Here is a 23,708-nt window from a genome sequence, read left to right as displayed (position 1 = left end):
TCTACCTATGCACACACTGAATATGTGTGTGTGTGGGGGCAGGGGCGGTTGCGTTAAAGGGTGTAATCTGGATGTTTAATTTAATTGTTTCACTATCCTTATTGTAGGTTTAGTATGCATGCCAAGTAAAACTAAACTAAAATGTGCCATGCTACGATCACGTTGTCTGTACTTAATTGGGGGAATACTCAAGTACACATAGAAGTGGTTCAACTTGTTGAATTATCATTTTATTGGAGTGTAGCTATACATAGAAAGATATATCTCCGCAGGAGATTAATTGATAATGCGCAAGTAATATACGATACGGACTACGAACCACGCCGTGTTTATCCATTGAGTCTCATAATTATTCAATATTTCGGTCAACACAAGATGGTTCTTGAGGAATCCTCATTATTTGTCGCCACGGCCAGGAAGCTGTATAAAAAGTATTAATAGCCACTAAACGATTACACACCATTTCTATTCTTAAACTCATGCATATTCATACTTACTTGGAATTTGACATATGGACTAAATTTTCGAGAGAAATTATGTTTATTGATCGCAATATGTAAAGTTCTATTTATTGTAGTTGCAAATAAGATATTTATTTCGATAATAATATTGAAAAATGAATCCCAAATGAATATTGCAATTTTTGCCGCTAGGTGGTGTCCGTCAAATCCACTATCGACGTCACATGTAAGCTGACCGGTAGCAATAGAGGAGGCTCATAGAGCCTCCGTCTAAAAAAGAGCGACGAGAACCGAATACTATTTCCTCGGGATCGAAGTTCGTGAAATATTGTCAATGAAACACTCACACAAACCCAGTGTCAAGAGATGTGTAAGTGAGTGTTTAGTCTGTCAAAGCATGGTTAGGGTGAAGTTTACTTCGCATTAGATTGAATCAGTGGGATTGGTACAGGTCACACCCCTTATTCCTTTGTTTATTTATGTGCACAGCGTCAAGGAAGGTGCAAAGTGATTAAATTGGTAAGAAACTAATATGAATTTAAACCTGTGTCATCATTATTATTTATTAATAAAGCTGCTCATGATGGTTATAATCAATAATGGAATTCGTTGAGAAAAAACCCAATGCCAGGCTAGCATATAGAATATAAGCTTATATACCTTCTGATAATTCATTCCGATTAGACAGAAGCAATACGCAGATTTTGAATTGTTCAGTGAAATTACAGCTAGCTAAGTTAACAAAAATTTTCGATTGGAGAAGAAATGCATGCAGATTTGAGAAAACTAGGAGTTAAAAATGGATTGGCTCTACTAAAAATGGAATCGCAATGGTTTAAAAAAGTATTGTTGATTTTTTCAAGTGACTTAATCGTCTAGCCTTCTAACTATTAAGTCATGAACAGTGCTGAAACCAACCATTTCATCATCAGACAGGGTTAGGGTTTTACTTTTATTACTGGATTGAAATGACTGATGCTCTTATGTTTGTTTCAAATCTTGCCAGTTACTGATCATGATCATGTTTTTATTTCTTGAAATGTTAAAAGCCCAATTTAATATAAGTTTACCAACCAAGAAATGTTTATACAAGGTAGAGATAAGGAAATTTTATGTGATAGGTTGATATGCAATCATAAACTCAAATATTTAACAAGTAAAAGAAAAAAAACCCACTTAATATCTACAGATTTTGGGGGTAAGAAAACAAATCAGACAGAAGTTGTTTAAATACGTGTTATGATGCCACTTGATAACCTGTTTCCTGTATCTGCACAGGGTTGGTGAATTAAGGGATTGCCATCTATAAGTTTGTAAGGATGAGTCCTTGTTATTCATTGTTTAATTGACTTAGATGAGGAAATAACACTAACTTAAAGGGTTGTCAGATTACTTGCTAATCCCTTGAAAGGGAAAGAACCTTTTAAGAAAGTTTATAGGCCTATATGTTCGTTATAATATTCCTGGAAAAGGAACAGTCAGCCTCGCTGTAAAGGTTGATTGATCTCAAGCAGACGAAATCTTGAGAAGACGCTTAATTTTCTTTTTCGTGAATCAAACAATGTGTTTTGTTTATTTTTGAAGGTTAAACTTTCAAGTTTTTATATTCACAAGGTTGCATTTTGTTTGCTGACAATAAAACAGACACAACTTTACGTTTTGTTGACAGTGTTTATCTTGGAAATTCCCGTTCTATAAATAGTGTTAGATCAGAACAGTTGAGAAAAGTAGATGCAGAAAAAATTTTAATTGATGCAGGTATCAAAGAAATTTTTCAACCAATCAGAAGCGCCGATATCTCATCAAACGAATAAATATTAAATGATTTGCTAATCCCTTGAAAGGGAAAGAACCTGCATGGGCTTCTATGAATTGCAGCTTATTGTTAACCAAATCATGAAAGAACATGTACATCATCAGTTTCTTACCTTGAGCTTGACAAAGGTGTCTGATTGAATTGTAGTGGTTGCTCTGCATTGTTGAATAAATTTCATGCATCCAAATTTTGATGGAGGCATAGTTGTATTTAGGAGAAAGAAAAGAATGAAACTGTTAATGACATATTCTTAATTTTTTGACAAACACTGTTTCAGCCCTAAAGGTGGTCATTTGTAAGCTAGGTTTTAATTTTTTGATAATCACTGTTTCAGCCATAAAGGGGGTCTTTTGTATGGTTTTAATTGATATACCTCGCATTCTGATACACCGTATTGTTATTTGGCCTGTTTGCTACAAACAATATTATTAGCTGATACCAACGGTATATGATTTTAAAAATAGAAATATTTAATAATTAAATTAAATAAGGTTGATGAAGAATTTCCAGTCATTTTATTTAATTTGAAGAAAAGATAAATGTAGCCCCTAAGAAGATTTTGAGGGATGAAATTTATGTTATGTTTTTTTTTCTTTATTTACTGCATACAGAACATTTAGAGAAAGATGAATCCTCAAGGAGTACCCCCTCTGACCGGGGCAGCTGGTCCTGTGTCTCGTGTCGAGCTTCGTGTCGAGTGCAAAGATCTGAAGAAAAAGGATGAATTTTCAAAATCTGACCCATGTGCTGCTCTATATGTGCTATCTAGAAAAAGTCAGAAATGGGAGGAGGTATTTTACTGTGTTTTTCTATTGTGCTTGTGTGACAAGGCTAATATTACTACTATTGGGTTATTATTTTCTTTCATAAATTCTGTATGTATCTTGCAATTTTAGGGGCCTAGGAATATAGTACATCACATTGTTGTATACAATCTTTATGACTATTATATAGTGTAATCTTTGTTTGTGAAATATTTTCTGTTCCTTTGGCCTAGCTTATCCATGCTTTACCCACCAAAAAGCTCCATGGGTATATGCAATGTAATGACTTTGGAATAACTTTTTTTTGTCTACAGAAGATCATTTTTTTAGCAATATTTTATCTCTCTTTCAGCCCCATCTGGCTCTTACTTTGTGAAATTAGTGTGCATGTTTGAAGGTTAAGGGATTTTAAGTGACCAGCTAAGCAAATTGCAAGTCCCTTTTAACTGTAGTTTTCTTTCATAAATACAGAATCCATTTTAGATGATCATGCATTATTGTAATTATGTCTTTTTTCACTGTATAAAACTGCAATCTGATCGATACATATTATTTTTAAAGTTACAAGGTGAATATTTAGTATCCTTTAATTAATTCATAGAGGGTATAGGGTTGTCATGCAGATACACTGTACATATATATGTTAAAAGACTCAAATTTCTGTAACATTTACTTATCAATAGATTGGACGTACAGAGCTGATCAAAAATTGCCATGACCCCAAGTTTGCCCATGCCTTCACTGTGGATTATTTCTTTGAGGAAGTACAGAAAGTGAAAGTAGAAGTGTATGACCTAGATAATGAAACAGCATCCCTTGCAGATGATGACTTTTTGGGCATGATTGAATGCAATTTAGGAGTGGTAAGTAAACTGTGTACCTGATGTGAAGCTAATTCAAGGAGCGATCATTAAAACTGTTTGGCAAAGATTAGGGTTCTTAGATTTTGTGGTAAACTTTTTTCTCTTACCAATAGATTTCTGATAGCATAGCATCCAGATGATCCAGTTTATAGATTTCATATACATGAATACCTCTCATCTTCAGCACTTTAAGTTGGCGCATTTGATAGCGACGACCGATTTGGACACAGTAGCCCCGGGTTCGAGTCTGGTCTGTCGCTATCACGGTAACATTGTAACCTTAGGCAAGCTACTTTACTCTACTACTGCACTCTCTCCTCCCAGGGGTTAAAAACTGGTACCTGGCACATGAGCGAGTTGGCTATGTGAATGTAAAGCATTAGCACTGTAATTTGGCAGCTCTGCTTGTATGTTCCCTAGGGAGTTGAGGATGCTATGGATTGTTGGTCGGGTCTCGCCAGGGAGTAATATGTAGAAGCCGTGTGAGTCAATGTACTTTGGGAGCAAGACTATAAACCCCTACCTCTACCTTTACCTTCCTACCAATCACCCTCTGACACATTGATTTTGTGATATTCTCCTTTCCCTGAGACTTTGTAAATGATAGCTCTTACCCTTTTATCTGTAGATTTGGGGTTACCTCTTTTACCCTCTTATGAAGAGTTGAAAGTAAATCAGAATCTCCATTAATTGAAGTACCGGTAATTTCATAGTGGTACTTGATATTATTACTACATGCCATTTTTGCATTGTTTTCTCCCTTTCCTTAACAGATAGTTTCTGGAAATCCTTTCAGTGTGCCTTTATATTATTAGTACATACCATTTTTGCAATGTTATCTTCCTTTTCTCTGCAGATAGTTTCTCGAAATCCCTTCAGTGCACCTCTGCTGAAAAAGGATGGAAAACCCATGGGAGGATCCACAATCACAGTAGGAATTTTATTTTATTTTAAATGCAATCAATTGAATATATTATTATAGAAAAGTGCAGTCAATATATTATGTCATTGAATATCTGTGATTGATTTGTATTGGAGTGGATTGAAAAAAGTTCAAGCAAAACCAATTAATATCCTGGACTATACTGTATACAGGGTTATTTTCGCCCATGTTATTTTCGCTCTTCAACATTTGCATACAGTTTTGCCCCGTCTTAAATTTCTCCAGACATGCTTGTGTACTAAACAGATAACTTGGAACATTGGAATTCGCCCAGTCTTAAATTCATCCGCTGACAATGAAGCGAAAGGGGCGAAAAATAAAACTGGGATGAATATTTCCCTGTATACAGTTTTACAGTAATAAGTGAGAACCTTATAGCCCAAAATATCACATCAAAAAGGGATGCAAAATAAAAAAAGAAATTTTTAAACCATTGTTGCTACCTTTTACCAGCATGTGTTTGTTTGTAGATCAGATCTGAAGAAGTAAAAGAGGGAGGAGAAATGGTTCACATGAAGTTTAGAGCCACCAAACTCGACAACAAGGTTTGAGTTTTTTCCTTGATTCCTTGAAAACATTAGATTAGATATACAGACGGAAAATTGAAATAATTGTGGGTGATTTGTACCCAATGATTTAGTATCTGATTAAAATTTATACAGAGGCAATTTCATAAAAATTGTAAAATTTTCATTGAATAATTTTTATTCTATCAGGATTTTCTTGGAAAGTCAGATCCATATCTAGAAATTTCAAAGAGAGCTGCAGATGGATCTTGGCAAGTCGTTCACAGGACAGAAGTAAGTCAGGCTCAATACATTTCAATAAAAAAAAAAACTGGAAAGATTTTTTGTCATGTACAAACCCTGTTTTTTTTTCAGTGAAGGAACAATCCTATTCATATTTATTAAAATTAGGATGAAAATTATCATTTAGCACTGTTCTTTTTGTAGGTTATAAAGAACACATTGAATCCTGTGTGGCGGCCATTTTGTCTTTCCTCTTTTGTTTTGTGTGGAGGAAACAAATCTCAAGAGATAAAGGTAATCTATCATCCATATCCATATATGGTAATATATCATCCATATATGGTAATCTATCATCCATATCCAAATATGGTAATCTATCAATCCAAATCCATATATGGTTATCTCTCAATCCACATCCATATATGGTAATCTCTCAATCTATCCATATATGGTAACCTCTCAATCCATATCCATATATTCATCAACTGTTTGATTACTAGTATGTACTGGTACTGGTTCTGTTCCTCTAGAATTGACAACTTATACAAAGATGTTACTAGATGGCAATTGAATACAGGTACAGTAAAACACGTTTATAGCGAAAACACTCATTATGAATTGATACTTATAGTGAAGTGATTTTCATTTCTCATTTGTTTTAAACATGTGAAGCTAATAGATATTTAAAAAAGAAACAGCAATATTGAGAAAGTTCACAGGGATATGAACTTGGTTGGTCACATGATCAAATCCAGTGAAGCCAGAAGGGCTTCTTAGAAGATTGATCATGTACCAACCAAGTTCATATCCTGGTGAAATTTTTAACATTACTGTCTATTACTTAATTTACATTTAAGAATGGTAATTTGTTCAGAATCATTAATATAATCGTGTTTTTATGTTTAAAATATTCAGACAAGCGCATGCGACCATGAAAAAGTTCACACAGAATTGAATGTTTTCGCTATTCTACAGGTTGATATAAGGAAGCATATTTGTAAATGTAACAAGTTGCTGTCCTTTAAAAAAGGACTACAATACGTGGACCATTTGCATGTGTTTCCAACGAAAACGTGAAAGCCTTAAGATTATCAGAGACTCCACCGACTCTAGCCCTCTGCTTTTAACCACTAAATTTGTACGTTGTATTACGTATACATGTATGTATAGCCCTGACTTTTTATCTCAGAATTTAAAGGATTCATACTACTGAAATAATTATGATCTATCTATGAATGAAGTTTGCATGTATAGTATCAGGCATTTGGTGAATTCTACTATTTGCACACACATTACGATTCGCACTACTTTGTTAACTATGCAGTGACAGCTTTGTGTAAATTAAAAATTTCATATTTTGATGCATTTTTCTTGAGATTTAAACTTTTATAGTGACATAATTATTCAATCATACTTAAATGCTTAAAAAAATTTAATCGGGAAGTTCTCTAGCCTCGCCTACTATAAATGTAAAGTTATGTTACATGTGTATTCAGAAAACAACAAAACATTGTAAATTATGCTATTTGATGCAAGTTGTAGTTTTGGCATAACATTAACTTATTTCATAATACTGATTGTTCATATCACATGCCAATCATTTCTTTAAAAGGAATACTTTGTTTCTGTACTGTTTACCGACAACTTTACAATTACAGCGCCTTTGAACTTATGTGTGCATATGGCACGGAATCCCGATCCCGAATCAGATAAACGTGTGCTAGCCTGGTTCCCTGAGCTACCCCATCCGGAACACCTCGGGTGTTTTTCTGTGAAAGGCCCGAGGTGTTCCGGATGTGAGCTACCCATTACCCACAGGAACCAGACTAGCTCATGCGCAGGCTGAATTTTCCCCATAGCATCCGGTTTAACCTCGCTTATATATTTTCTGCGTGGACCTCAGGGTCCACCCAAATATAAAGAATTACGTTTATAATGAAGCAAAATTGCCTGTCCCTTGATCTTCATTTTAACCGTGTTTTACTGTATATACATGCTGGTATATATACAAAGTGTTCTCAGTCTTTTGAAAGTAAGGATTCTTGTTAGTGTCTGCCACTAATGTGCCACTAAACCTTTAACTTCTGGAGTAAACTAATGTCTGTTGCTTCCCAACAAATATCTGTAAGAGGACTCTTCCACTGCATTTGTTGAGCAAACTGAAGTTAACTCCTGATCTGTACATTTTAAGATGTGGCATCACAAAAAAAAATGTCATAAAGAAATTAAAAAGAGCATTAAAAAAGATTTACCAGTACATACTTGGGACTGAATTTGTGATATCACATTGTGTTTAAAACATTAAATTTTATTGGTGTGAAATTATAAATCTTGACGCATGTTTCATTGAATGTGAAATGTATGAATATTTACCGTATATGCTGTGGAATCATTAAAATTCGTGGGGACTATTCTTCGTGGATTGCTTAAATTTTACAGGTTCGTGGGGACGTAATTTTGTGTATTTTCGTATACATACAAAAGGAATATGACTTTATAGCCCTAGTTTATTAATTCGTTGGGGATGTTAATTCGTGGATGAGAGGTACCCACGAATTCCATGAAAATTGAGCCACCACGAAATCTAATGATTCCACAGTATTAAGAGAAGTCAAATTAATTGACCAAAGAAGTGAGTTTATTGAGCATGTAACTGTTCTTCTGTCATCAATGCTTCTTCCTTGGTTTTCTGTAGTTTGACTGCTACGATTATGACAGCGATGGGTCACATGACTTTATCGGTGCATTCACCACTACCCTAGAAGACATGGAGTCCAAAACTCAGGGAGGAAAGGAGGTATGTGAAACATGGTGAAAGAGTTATCTCCCTTTTTAATGTGTTTGTTCAGGAGAAGGCAGAATATTTAAACAATAAAATGCTTTCTTTGGTGATTCATTCGGGATATGAAGGTAGTAATATTGCAGAAAAAATACATATTAAACCTGTGTTAGCGGGTTATGTAAATTTTTTCTGCAATCGCTACCTTCATAACCCGAATGAATCATAAAAAAAAAAAGCATTTTATTGTTTATATTAACTGATAAATTGATTATGAAAAGTAAGTAAAATTCACTAAATTACTATTAATGTACGTAAGTACGTTAGCTATAAGAAACAGCCAAATCGTCCTCTGTGTGACTTTGAGTTTGACATCATCATAATTATTTCGTGCAGTCCGTGATTTTTCCTAGGTCGCTGTAGGTTTGGACCAATCTATAAACAGGGCGTGTTGATATCTGTCCTGTCAGTTTCTTGTCAGTTTTAGCCACTGTAGATTTCGACAATCGATAAACGGGGCGTGTAGATTTCAGTCTGGTTGTTTTTATAGAGCTATGAATTAACTAAAAGTTTCTGTAAGAAATAGAGGGAATAATACTTGATAGATGTAAATATTTGTCCTTGGTTACACTACACTAATGTGCTTTCAATGAATATCTATGAACTTCATTCAATCACAATCCATGTAGGATGAAAGCTGTTGCACTATATGTAGCTAATTTTGTAGCATTTGGCATAATTGATTATTAATGGTGATTTGTTATATAGGAGAAGGCCATTGTAGTTTAATATGGTCTGTACATTTGGTATATCATCATCCCTATGTTAGAAAATTGCTGTAGGAGTGAAGTCCAGTGGAGTTGAAAATCTGAGAGATCTTTCTCCATCACCCTACTGCCCCACAATGAGACACCAGTCCCGTGAACTCTTGGTGTAAGATGCTAGACTTTTACAGGACTGTGGCAATACATTTACTTATTCTGTCCTTTGGTACAAACTTAATATCTAACAACCAGGCAGGAATTTGATCATTTGACCATATACAGGTGAATCTCTATAACTCGAACTTCAGGGGACCATGATTAAACTTCGAGAGATCAAGAGTTCGAGAAATCGAAAGTTTAAAAAAATCCGGAATTTTTTGTTCCAGTCATTAGCTCACCGAGACGAAGTCAGGGGGAGCTTATGCTATACCCTCGGCGTCGGTGTCGGCGTCCGGACCTGGTTAAAGTTTTTGTTGCAGGTCCTGTATCTAAGCTATTACTTGTTCTATCTTCACCAAACTTGCATGGATGATGCATCTGGACCTACTTATGGACTTGAAAGACTTGGATGCTGAATCTGAGTCCTAAATTTCAGATGCTAGAGGAGGTTAAGGTTGTTGGACCAGGTTAAAGTTTTTGTTGCAGGTGCCCTTTGATAGCAATATCTAAGTTACTGCAGGTCCGTACTTCACCAAACTTGCATGGATGGTGTGTCTTATGATACTGATGCATCAAACAGACTTGAGTGCTGAATCTGAGCTATAGGTTTCGGATGCTGGAGGAGGTTAAGGTTTTTGGAGCAGGTTAAAGTTTTTGTGCAGGTGCCCTTTGATAGCAAAATCTATGTTACTGCTGGTCCGTACTTCACCAAACTTGCATGGATGGTGTGTCTTATGATTCTGATGCACCAGGCAGGCTTGGGTGCTGAATCTGAGCTTTAGGTTACAGATGCTGAAGGAGGTTAAGGTTTTTGTGGCTGGTTAAAGTTTTTGTTGCAGGTGCCCTCTGATGATTATATCTTAGTTACTACTTGTCCTAACTTCACCAGACTTCTATGGATGGTGCGTCTTATGATACTGATGCACCAGACAGGCTTGAATGCTGAATCTGAACCATAGGTTTCAGATGCTGGAGGAGGTTAAGGTTTTTAGAGCTGGTTAAAGTTTTTGAAACAGGTTCCCTCTGATGATTATATCTTAGTTATTACTTGTCCTAACTTCACCAGACTTCCATGGATGGTGCGTCTTATGATACTGATGCACCTGACAGGCTTGAATGCTGGGGAGCTTATGCTATACCCTCGGCGTCGGTGTCGGCGTCCGGACCTGGTTAAAGTTTTTGTTGCAGGTCCTGTATCTAAGCTATTACTTGTTCTATCTTCACCAAACTTGCATGGATGATGCATCTGGACCTACTTATGGACTTGAAAGACTTGGATGCTGAATCTGAGTCCTAAATTTCAGATGCTAGAGGAGGTTAAGGTTGTTGGACCAGGTTAAAGTTTTTGTTGCAGGTGCCCTTTGATAGCAATATCTAAGTTACTGCAGGTCCGTACTTCACCAAACTTGCATGGATGGTGTGTCTTATGATACTGATGCACCAAACAGACTTGAGTGCTGAATCTGAGCTATTGGTTTCGGATGCTGGAGGAGGTTAAGGTTTTTGGAGCAGGTTAAATTTTTTGTGCAGGTGCCCTTTGATAGCAATATCTAAGTTACTGCTGGTCCGTACTTCACCAAACTTGCATGGATGGTGTGTCTTATGATTCTGATGCACCAGGCAGGCTTGGGTGCTGAATCTGAGCTTTAGGTTACAGATGCTGAAGGAGGTTAAGGTTTTTAGAGCTGGTTAAAGTTTTTGTTGCAGGTGCCCTCTGATGATTATATCTTAGTTACTACTTGTCCTAACTTCACCAGACTTCTATGGATGGTGCGTCTTATGATACTGATGCACCAGACAGGCTTGAATGCTGAATCTGAACCATAGGTTTCAGATGCTGGAGGAGGTTAAGGTTTTTAGAGCTGGTTAAAGTTTTTGAAACAGGTTCCCTCTGATGATTATATCTTAGTTATTACTTGTCCTAACTTCACCAGACTTCTATGGATGGTGCGTCTTATGATACTGATGCACCAGACAGGCTTGAATGCTGAGTCTGAGCCATAGGTTTCAGATGCTGGATATGGTTAAGTTTTTTGGAACAGGTCACATGTTTAATAGATAATAGTACTATTTCAAACTTGCATAGTTGACTAAACTGTAATATGAATGAATCACAGAGGAAGCTTCAGATGCAGAGCTTGATCTCCATTATCAAGGATGCTAAAAAATATATCTTAGTTATTACAGGTCCTAACTTCACCAAACTTGAATGGATGATGTGTCTTATGATACAGATGCACCTGACAGGCGTGGATGTTGAATTTGAGCCATAGGTTGCGGATGCTGGAGCAGGTTAAAAACTTTTAATTGCTAGTGCCCTCTGATGATGATATCTTAGTTATTACTGGTCTGAAATTAACCAAACTTGCATGGAGATGCGTCTTATGTATACTGATGCACCTGACAGGCTTGAATGCTGAATCTTAGCCATAGGTTTCGGATGCTGGATGAGGTTGAGTATTTTTGGAACAGGTCACTTACAAATTACCTATCTACCCTTTGAAGGAAGCAAGGGGTAGTGTCACTTACGTAATCAACCAATTAACACTACCACGCTAGCCCCCAGGAGTTCACTCAACCATCTAGGTAAGGTCCACGCGGAGCTATAATTATACGCTTGATATGCTGCGTGTGTACACAGCAACCACTTCGAGTTATCAAGAGTGAAAACAATGAAATATGTATAACGGGACCCAGGTTTTACTTCGAGAGATCAAGAACTTCGAGAGATCGGAGTTCGAGAGATCAGAGTAAATTTGCTTAGTTATACAGAGAAAAAATTGGGACCGTGAGTTCACTTCGAGAGATCAAGAACTTCAAGAGATCGAAGTTCGAGCCATCAAGTGTTACCTGTACTAATGAGTACAACTTATAGGATTGTTGTTTGATAAAAGTATCATAGGAATGTTGACATTAATGTATTAAACTAAAATAAATTAAGAAACTAAATTGATAGTACCCATTTGTTACTATATGCAAATTCCTATCTGCTTGCTGTGACCTTCTGTTCTTGGAAGTTATAAACATGTATAAAGAACATTCTATTATGCCCTCTAACTCTTTTGGTCAGTATATTTCATATATAAAACCATGACAATAGAGGTATTTATATAGACTTTATTGCAGCCTTTTGAGGCATTTAACCATTTATTGTTTACTAATGCATGTATGATAATAACATATTTTTATAAAAAATACAATTGTGTTCATTACAGTTGCACATACAAAATTTTGTAAAAGTCCTCTAGTCCTAATTTCCTATGAAGGTCAGTCCTTTTATCCTCCACACAATGGCTTCATTGCAATCATGTTCTCAGCACATGTCAGTGGCAGTTGAAGCACTTTCAAAATGGCCTCACACACACCCTTCATGGGTTCGATACAGGCTGAGAACGGTATCAGGAGCACATACAGCCAGGCTATAAAGAACGCCACAGGCCAGGCTAGGAACCACAGGATCAGAAACCACAGGATCGCCCACAGGATGCCGGGACACAGGTCCCCTCCCTTTCCACTACCCTCGCCCTGTCCCATTAAAGCTGCTAGTCAGTTGGAAGCTGTGTTGTGATCTGGAAAAGAAAACAATTATGAAGCATGCTTCTTAAATTTTTTACCGTATTACTCCCACAGTATTGCATGACTCCTTCTATGGCTTTGATTTTACACATTATTAGATTTGTGGGTGCAACTATTAGTTAGAAGAGTTTTATATAAAATTTTATGATAGCTAGGGTCAGGTAAAAGAAAGATCACCCTACCAGCAAGTCAAACAGTGATGTACCAACAAGTGACCAGGATGTTTTAATCAACAACAAAATTTTAATTCTAAATATAATTGATTTGGTTGGGAAAGATATGAATGACTTCCTCTGTCTGATATTGGAAAAATAAACACTTTAGATTTTTAATGCAGGTAGTTACCATAAATATTTTCCATGTATCCATATAAGGTGTAATATACCTTTCAGATGATATTGATCTATGAAATATTTTGAGCAAATAAAGCTCTTAGTTTGAAAGTGACAGTGTAGTGTTTAATAAACATTGGAGAGAGTTTGATGCATGCACTGATTTACAATGTCTGCCTGTTAAAGTGCTTTTTTTAGCACACTTCTCGGAACCAAAAAATTTGTCTATTTGTATCGGACAAAAATCCTCTTGACATAGTCTTGTAAAAATTTGGGTCTGACAGAAAATTTTAAATACTTTGTATGTATCAGTTTTCATCAAGTTTAAGTTACGGGTAAAAAAATGATTTTTAAAAAGAAAATTTCAAGCACCTTCACACAAGTACAGTGGATATGCCAAAACTCTGGATTAAGATTGGGAAAGCATAATTCAATCCCTGTTTTTATTTGATGGCGGTGTTTAATGGAATAAAGGAAAAAACGACAGAAGATGAAGTTTTCTGAAAGATATTTAGGAAATTTTTTATATTGTCAATATTCAGTGTTTAATGGGAAAATTTTTGTATGTACCAGTACTTGGGCTTTCTATCACATCTACTTACAAATTTAAAATACCGGGTACAAAATATTTAAAATGAAATTGAAGAGAGTTTATCATTACTACCGGTACATGTATTTGAAGTTTCTCTTTTACCGGTTGATTATTCTGCTGTTAATGTGTTTTGTATCAAAATATTATAATTTTTAAATAAGTGTAAGAAAGAACACAGATGCAGGTGTGTTTCAGATTTTTGGAGGGGGCGATGAGCTTAGAGCCATTAACTTGACAACCTGATATTATCTGATATGATATCCAGGTACACTACCTGTACCTGTTGACAAGGCGTAATCTTAACTTTCAATGTGATTATGATATTCCTTGTGTTGACATAGAATGGGTGTTGTTAGGTAGACATATCAACATGCTGGAATGCTAACGTCTCGACCAGCTCATAATCTACTGTTACTCTGTAAATGGAATCAAAAGGGTGATGGCGGTTGAGGGAAGGGTGGGGCACCTAGTAGGGCGTAACATTTAAGATTAAAGATTTTGGTAAAAAGAATATAGCCTTTCTGGTCATAATCAAAATACTGTATACAGGGTTATTTTGGCCCTGTGGTTTTTTCTCTCTCTTCTATACTTGCAAACAGTTTTGCCCTGTCTTGAATTCACCCAGACACAGTTGTACGATATGCTTTCTAATCAACATAGTAATTTAAACTTTGTTATGAAATTGCCCAGTCTTAAATTCCTTTGCTGACAATGAGGGTGAAAGAAACAAAAATAAAACGGGTATACAGTGATTGTTAAAGATATGACTTGCTATTCTGATCAGTTTTAAAAATGTTCAATATGTGAGACAGCAAAACGCGTATCTTGACGAGTGCACATTTTGTATTGTAACTGGGTTTTCTAAAGGAAAAATCTGGTTAATGAAATGGTGGAAATGGCAGGTGGGCAGCTACCAAAAGGGTACCCCTATTGTACGGATAACTCCTCCTACAGCTTTCAAGATAGGAAGTTGTTCTTATGCAGATCAGTTGTACATATATCAGAGATGTGCATATTAATTGGATATTTATGAAAAAAAATCACTTGTTGAATTTAAAGTTCACACAAAAGATAACCCAGTTTGCTGTCACACTGACAGCTTTGCTCTTAAAGCTATGTACAGTAAGGTCAGTGCTTTAAAACAAAACTTCAAAATCCATGCAATTTAATTGATGTGTTAACAATAAGTGTAATTATCACAAGGAAATTTTACTATAACCAAAGCTTTTGGTGTTTTGGAAAGCTGCCCGTGGTCATGAAACAAATGATCCTCAAGCCTGCAGGTGACAATGACTGATGAAAATTATGTGCATTAAATAAAACAACAATTCTAGTCATTTAAAAAGTAAAATACTGACATTTGTAGCAAGTACTTGAACAGCTGTTCTCTTTAGAGAAGTGGACAGGTATTAATTGCCTTCATCACGAATGAACGAAGACTAAGCATGTCCACTTCTTTGAAGAGAATACTGTAAACGTATTATATTTGGCGTGTACGATATTTTGCCGAAATTAGTTTTTGAACAAGTTGGCGTAGATTTGAATTAACGTATTCTTGAATGTGACTACTCTCATACATATATGCATGGCATTTAGCGATGTACTTGATTTAGCGGAAAACGCATTCCGCCAAAAGCGCTAAATAGAATACACAGCCAAATGTAGTACGTTTACAGTAGTACAGTACTTAACACCTTAATGCAAGAAAGTACAAAGGCTGTAACTTAGGAAAACAGTACTTACTTGGGGTGTAGCTGAACGAAGGAATAAAAACACTGTTGATCAATGGACAATGCTGCTCTTAGTTACTAGTAAATTGTCAGTGATAAAACAGGAAAACAATTGACTTTTCTATCCTGCCTCTACCATGCTTTTGTCCGGGAGCTATTAGGATACGTGTCAACAGCTGTTTAGAGATATTGATCTTGTTTGTCAATTTATGTTGCTACCATATATGTTTATAGAGGTATAAAATTGCTTATAAATTGCTATATTTTGTCACTGCCAAATTTGTCATTATGATAATTTTAAGGGTTGATGGAGATTGATGTAATTATGAGCCGTAGAATTTACACCAAAAAGTTCTGAATTAATTAAGTATATCAATGTCTCATTGAAACTTGGGTCCAGTACAAACTACTGTTTAATGAAAGAAAAAAATGCTTGCATAAAGCCTAACAGGATCCGGGTAAATGATATGGCTTACCTAATCAGATTTTAGTAAATCCTATTGCAGTCCAACATTAAATATGCTAATGAAATTTCCTTTCCAACCTCTATTGTTGATGTTTTTGAGATCTCTATGACAATATTCAAATGAAAGGTCCAAGGCAGTGTTATCACTTCCACAAAGGCCCCACCCATAAACGGTCAACCAGAGCTGACCATATAAAGCAAACAGCACTGACCTAGTGTATTGTGCTTCATGTCTAAATAAAAATGTGTCAACAAGTTCAGGGTACTGGGTAAACATTCTACACTATAAAGCTATATAGCTGAGTGTGGCTCTGGAATCGACTCATTAGTGACTGAGTAGCTTCAAAGATCATAAGGAATTCACCTGCATACCTGGAGGTTAATGAACTCAGGTGTGCTGGGATGGGGATTTGATTGAATTGGAGAATTTCTGTCAATGAACATATAATATACCATTGGTAATTGCATCTCTATTTTGATAATTGCATCTCTATTACTTTAACACTCCAGTGAAAGTCATAAAATTTGAATAACATTTGAAAGGATATGTCTCTAATACTTGTATGTAAACCTAGATAGTTAAAATGTTTTTATCAGATTAAGTATTTATTATTAGCTTAGTACATGGTTTTGAGAGGCTTACATGATTTTGGTTGATATCTGATATATAATCTTAAAACTTCTCCCCCCCCCCCCCCCCCCACCATTATCAAAAGTTAGCATTATATATAACATACCCCACCCTTGTGCATATACTAGGTAAATCAAGATCTGGATCAACTACTATTATAGACTTTCATAGATACTTACATCTGATTGTGTTAGTATCCTCACATACACTACAAAGAAATGAAATTGCTCCAATATATTACGCAGCTTAATAATTCGCTTAATCTGGGATAGAGAACCTCACATGAACTGTGCACGCTAAGAGTTGTATAGGGTCACCGACTGATTGTCAGCTGATATCAGAATTCATTGTGATTTTATATTCTAAATTTTTTTTTTGCTATGGCACACTCTGTTTATTGGAAACTATTTAAATGATCACGCTGTTGTTGAGTGGGTAAACAAAAAAGGCCCTGCCCAAATGTGGAGGCGGAACTTTTTTGAGAAATCAAATGCATGACATTTTCTATTCGTTTAAAAATGCTCAAGAAACAAATGAATTTAAAGGCAAGATCATCAGTAAACTGAGTACACACCATACAAGTACCAGTGTACTTAATAAATTAAGTCATTGATAAAAAAAACAGACTGATAGTGAAGAAATAAAGTTGATACCTGGTACTTACAGTAAAATAAGAGGTAAACGCCTCAAAAGATGGAAGGTAGATTTCGAGAAAAGTGTTGGAGAAAGGTGTAGGCAGTGTTGCATGAAATAGCTTTAAGCTTTTATAGCTACCTTTATTTGACTTGAGAATGCTGAGTAGGTCAATGAAATTAAACGACTGTTTGCTTATCCCTATACTAGAACATTGATTTAGATTATGGTCATCTAATCTAACAACGCATTTTAGTCAAAGCAAGTAAAAGTATAAATTGGGTATATATGAATAACATTTTATTAATAATAAACTTATTTCATAGGATTCAGATATAACTGCAAAATTACTGTATTGAAAAAGAAAATAAGGTACAGTGCACTTTTGTTACTAAGAACTTTGTAGAGGTTTAAAATTCAATATTTGTGCTGCCTTGATGTGTGTCAGGCTATGCGGTACATTTCAATCGATTTTTTGTTATTACGTGATATTGGGGTATAGGTAAATGTTTACATGTGATCAAACACGAATTGTGCACTTTCAATTAGTGTGCTAACAGGTATTTAAAAGATCAAAATCTGACGATAGAAAGTGAAATCACATAACAAAACTTCTTTCTTCCATATCAAGTGATTCAAAGATTTGGCTGATTTTTTTTCACACCCCAGTCAATATATGGAGGATATATATACTCGATGTTGAAAACTACATGTAGTAACTGAATTTTTATATTAGTGTCAGTGATATTAGTATATTGATTTCAGTAATGTTTTACATGTATTCTACCAATATGATAATTACCGGACTGGGTTTTAAAATGCAATCACTTCAATTTAATTTTACAGATTTGTTCCAGTTTAAATGTTGCTAGAATATATATCTGGTATATGTCTGTCATTGATTTTTGCCATTGATGACCTTAACTCCAACCCACACTCCCCAACCCCACCCAGACACTCCACATCCAGAACAAGTGCCAGTTGACTTAAAAGTTATATGTTGTACCTTAATTTTTGTTTCATTAATCAAGGCATAAGTGATGATGATTATAAAATGAAAATATTTGATGAATAAATTTTAGGGTTATAGGTATCGTATTATTTCTATTTAGGCCCAGTATCCCTGCATTAATCCTAAGAAACAGTCCAAGAAGAAGTACCAGAACTCAGGAGTTATACACCTTACAGAGCTCAAGGTAAGGCTGTGTTGTTTAAGGTACGAAGTACCACTGATAGGGGAGGTAACTCTTTGAACTGGAAAAAAATCTTTTTAACAAAATGTTTACTCTGATATATACCATAATCATTGTGTTAAATAATGATTTTCTTCAATTTTGTCTTACAATATAAGGTATGCTTAAATTTTTTAACTTTATATACATTTTAGGAAGTAAATTATGATCATTAAAGTATCAGATGTCACTGAGTAAGAGGGAGTTTTGCACTAAAGATGAAATTTAGATTTTAGTTTACTTGTTTTCATTGCACTCATTCTTGTTTGTTTGAATTTTGTGTGACTATAGAAACCATTCTATTTTAGATATTCCAGAGACCATCATTTCTAGAATTTGTGTATGGTGGCATGCAAATAAATTTTACAGTAAGTGATCAGAATAATTATCTTTATACATGTAGAACGTGTAAGTAATGCAGGAAATGCTTTAAATATATAATCATCATTCCATTAAAGAATGATATTAAGTTGACATTACTTTCTGATAGGTGGGAATTGACTTTACTGGATCCAATGGAAATCCTGCTAATCCCACTTCTCTTCATTACATCAACCCTTATCAGCCCAATGAATACATGCAAGCCATACAGGCTGTGGGCAATGTCTGTCAGGATTATGACACGTAAGAAATCAAAACCCAAATCTTCTTCCTGTCATTTGGATTATTTGGAGCCTTAAAATTAAAACTTGAAATTAATTCTTGAAATTTTGGGATTGAGTGATAGTTATTCTGTTCAAAACAAATGTTTTATTTACTGGTATATTTATCATCATCAACTTACAAAGGTTTATTAATGTGTTAAGAAACAATCACTCCCTTCAGTTCTACCAATTATTAGCTTCACCAGTCAGTTCAGCATTTCATTCTCTTTTTAGAATATCTTGTTGATATATATTTTATGATTTATTCTTTTCTGTGATTTCCATCAGTTAAATCAACAATAAATGTTAAAGCATGGGTTTCCTGACCACTGTCATTTCACTGGGTGACACTTTGTAGGGATAAGTTGTTTCCAGCTCTAGGATTTGGAGCCAAGCTTCCAGACGGACAAGTGTCAATGGAGTTTGCAATCAATTTCAACCCCAGCAACCCTTATTGTGCAGGTAGGGGTTGAATATCACAACCATTTTTTTTAACAAAATAAGTTTAGTGCACACTCTTACAACTTGCATAACATGCGATATCTGCAGTCATACTCCCGCGGCATCCAGAAACATGCTTACCGTAATGTCGCGTGTATAACACACACTTTTTTTCAGCCAAAATTTGATCAAAAGTGGGGGGTGCGTGTTATACATAGGACAAAAATTGTACCCCATTTTTTCAAGCTGTGATTCTTGATACCACGGGAGTAGTGACTGCCGATATAGCGTGTTATGCAAATTGAATGAGTGTATACTAAATTTACTGCATCAGAAATACCTTATTCTTAATTTTTTTCCCCATGTATTGAAATATTTATCCTCTCTTAACACTATTTCTTGCATCAAACAAGTTTAAATATCGCCAGTGTATTCGCCATTACGTAAGTAGCCACCTTTTGACTCGGCGCGTGGTCAATGTTTGTTTAACAATTTCCGGTGTCAGAAGCATATACCTCTCTTGTGTCGGACTTCACAGGGTGTTTTCAAGTGCATGTATATTAGCAATTATTCTGATTTTATTAAACTTAATTACTTTGTATCCCGTTAAGCAGTGAAACGTTATTGCTTTACATAGACACTGCTAAATTACATCGATCATTTGTACGACTTGATAATGACGATATACGACATACGAACGTTTCTTCACAGTGTTTATTTAAACAACAATCATAGGGTTTAACTATAATTAATCAATTAAATCATTTCTGGTTTATGTCTGTAAACATTATTACTTTTAAGCACTAAGCTCGGTTGCCGTTCTTCTCTACGTATGATGATCGTCTACTTCTCCGATGTTGAAAAAGAAACAATATACGAAGTGTCAAATGATTTTTGATACTGCCCATGTAAATCATGCCGTCCTTTTTAATTAAAAGTGTAAGAACTTTGACTCTAATTACGCTTGGGTTAAAAAATTATCATTAAACATCGATAGTTATTTGGGAATATGGCGGCCGTCGATTTTCATCGTCTGTGCTATGTTCCGATCTCAAAATTAAAGAAATTGCGCATGGATTATAAAATTAACATGAAACATCGATAGTTTGGGGGAAAATGGCGGCCGTTGATTTCGCCATTTTTTGGGTGCGTGTTATACATAGGACCTGCTGTTTTTTCGCCATTTTTTGGGTGCGTATTATACAGAAGTGCGTATTATACACGAGACATTACGGTAAGAAAATTGGTAAACTTTTGTTACTATGTATGATATGCAACCCCCCACCCATTTTTGATCAAATTTTGGCTGAAAAAAGGTGCTTACTATACACAAGACTTGACAGTACTGCTTATTGAAATGGAAATATGAACTCCATTCTGTATTGTCAGTACTTTGATTTTGAAAGGAATTGCTGGTGTCCTTGAGGCCTACAAAGCTTGCATACAAAGGGTGACTCTCTATGGCCCGACCAATGTAGCTCCCATCATCTACCATGTAGCTAGATTTGCTGAGCAGGCCCAGAAAGAAGAGGCTGAAAAAGGGGCACATGTGGGTGTTACATTTATCTTCTATGTATTAATATCAATGCTTTCACAGTAACTGAATTATGAATAAATTTTATGACAGGTACATACTGTGTCTATGTTATTGTAATGGCTAAGAGTAAAATACATAGAATTTTTCATTTTCAAAGCTAACACTTTTATCTTTGCATTTTGATAAGAACAATGTGCTCTGTGTTGTTGTAAAATTATATAATTTAACAATATCTTTATTGTTATCTATGACATGAAAGAACACTTTCATCTCAGGGTATAACTGAAAACCATTCATAAATTCAAAACAAAGAAAAAGTTTTTAAAGTTTAACAAAGAACCCATTTCCCTTATTGAGTCAGCACTTTTTCTTGTAGGCCTATTTTATCTTACTACTTCTGACTGATGGCATCATCACAGACATGGACAGAACAAGGGACGCCATTGTCTATGCCTCGGGTCTACCCATGTCCCTCATTATTGTGGGGGTGGGGGAGGCAGACTTCAGCGACATGAACTTCCTGGACGGGGACAATGGAACCCTGAAGGGGGCCAATGGCAGACCCGCTCTGAGAGACATCGTCCAGTTTGTGCCCTTCAGGGATTTTAAGAAGGTAACTGAGAAAGATTAGAAACTAGAAACTGATATTACATATTAGTAAAATAGGATGTAATTGTACATTTGATGAATTTTCTCTGAAAGTTTTTTTCCCAACTTTTTTGGAATAAAATTATCGTTGATTTGCAGATGAAAGCAGAGGTTTGTTTAGTTAGTGCTTCTATCACAATATAGCTCACATTAAGTTTAAAGTTTAAGGAGGAATAGGACATGAACCTTTTAAACATGTATTTCACTGCATTTCAAATTTTTCAAATTATATACATTTGTATGGAAACTCCCTTTAATAAGTTTTATTTTCCCTCAAAATGGAAATGACCACAGTACATGTACATGATGAATTGTCTGGTATCATGTCCATATTTAAGCCACCGTTCCATCACATTTTGCATTTAAATTGTCTAAAATATTCTGAACTACCAGTATATGCATACAAAAAAACATATGGGTGAGAGTTCAATGTGGATGAGAGATTCAACTGAGGTTTCATAATTCAGTTGTTTTGTATAAACCTTATTAATTAAAGAGATTTCTTTATGTCATTATTCATTAATATATTTATTTAAACTAGTTCATCCATTGCAGCGTGATCTGTTTTGCAGTTCTTTAATTTGTACACTATTGTTTTTTGCTAGTTAATGTGAGGTTTTACAATTGCTGTGTTATATTAACACTACTACCTGTGTAACTATTTTGAAAATTGCTTTGAACAATGCATATATTTCTTATGCCCCATTTATCAAAATCAGAACAATTACAGCAACACTATTGACAAGGTTTTTAGATAGAAATTTTTCTCACAGGAAAAGTAGTCAGCTAGAATTTGTATTCTTTTCTCTTCTATTTATATATTTTAAAAATCAGAAAAAAAGTAATTTTACTATTCATACAGTACTTTTTCTTTGATTTGAGTATTTAATGTGATTATTTATTACAGGTAATAAATGTTGACAGAATAATTCTTGTAGTGTGTACATGTTATTAAAAAAAAAAAAAAGGGGGGGGGGTGCCATTTTTATATTTGCTTATGATATTTCATTGATAAATTGTTCAGCTATTAATTAAAACAGATTCTTATTCTTGGTTATTCTTGGTTAAAATTCTTTGACAAACTGTCAACCATTTCTTCTGTAGACTACTGGTGCTGAACTGGCCCGTCATGTGCTAGCCGAAGTTCCACAACAAGTGGTCCAGTACTATGAAATTAGGAAAATTCCCCCCAAACCACGACCCACTCAAACCTAATTAAAAGGGAGACAACTGGTTGATTTAATTTTGAGGGTAACCAACCAAGAAAAGGCAACTTTTATGCTACACAATTTGTTGACATTTGTAAAATTGTTAATACTATAGTTATACATGGGTATTATAATGCTGTATGTTAGCCAAGTGGATAGGACTTGCATGTTATGGTGCAATTATTTCAATTTCTTTTGCTCTCATACAGGTATTCATTGAATATTTGTTACTTGTTCTTCAAAGTAAGTGTAATTTAGCTACATACTTGTAGCTGCACATGTATGATGTAATGCTTGCCTTTAAACTTAATTAATTCAAATGTACCTAGTCATTCTATATATATATATTTTTTGTTATTTTTTGCTACTAAAATTTATGTTTCAACAATTTATATTGGTGAGATGTGAGGGATATTTGACCCTTGTATTCTTTTTTATAATACATGAACAACTTTTTTTCAGTTTGTAGTATATGTATTTACAATTCTAAGCAACTTTTTTTGCATTTGCATTATATAGTTAAATACATATCATCTGCTTTATTATATATATAGAAAAATCTTTTATCTGTTACAAGTTATTTTAAAAGACAATAGATTAGATGAGTGCTTCCATATTTTTTCTTACTTTATACATATAAAGCCTTTGACATAAGACTTTTTCTAACCTCTATCATTTAGTCACACTTAAGCATATAACTTAAGGGTATTTTTGAATTAAAGAATATTCAAAACTGGAAA

At 34.9% G+C, this 23,708-nt stretch overlaps 1 protein-coding gene and 1 long non-coding RNA gene across 2 annotated transcripts; one reads left to right on the top strand and one right to left on the bottom strand.

The window, feature by feature from the left end:
• Window positions 1–808: 808 nt before the first annotated feature.
• Window positions 809–23,708, top strand: LOC105324813 (copine-3). Its single transcript, XM_011424001.4, has 15 exons — window positions 809–980; window positions 2,889–3,068; window positions 3,725–3,904; window positions 4,761–4,835; window positions 5,318–5,392; window positions 5,564–5,647; window positions 5,801–5,890; window positions 8,292–8,393; window positions 18,371–18,454; window positions 18,799–18,858; window positions 18,981–19,114; window positions 19,493–19,596; window positions 20,982–21,124; window positions 21,489–21,725; window positions 22,865–23,708. The coding sequence occupies exons 2-15, from the start codon at window positions 2,904–2,906 to the stop codon at window positions 22,973–22,975; spliced, it is 1,644 nt and encodes a 547-aa protein (XP_011422303.3). The 5' UTR covers window positions 809–980; window positions 2,889–2,903; the 3' UTR covers window positions 22,976–23,708.
• Window positions 12,400–17,067, bottom strand: LOC105324812 (uncharacterized). Its single transcript, XR_899628.4, has 2 exons — window positions 16,805–17,067; window positions 12,400–12,867 (listed from the first exon to the last, which is right to left on the bottom strand). It is a non-coding gene; the product is annotated as an uncharacterized lncRNA (long non-coding RNA).

The sequence above is a fragment of the Magallana gigas genome, chromosome 3 (genome assembly GCF_963853765.1).
Source record: "Magallana gigas chromosome 3, xbMagGiga1.1, whole genome shotgun sequence".
In the NCBI taxonomy this organism is placed as follows: Eukaryota; Metazoa; Mollusca; class Bivalvia; order Ostreida; family Ostreidae; genus Magallana; species Magallana gigas.
Note: the sequence above shows the minus strand (reverse complement) of the source record. Positions and strands in the feature narration are given on the sequence as shown.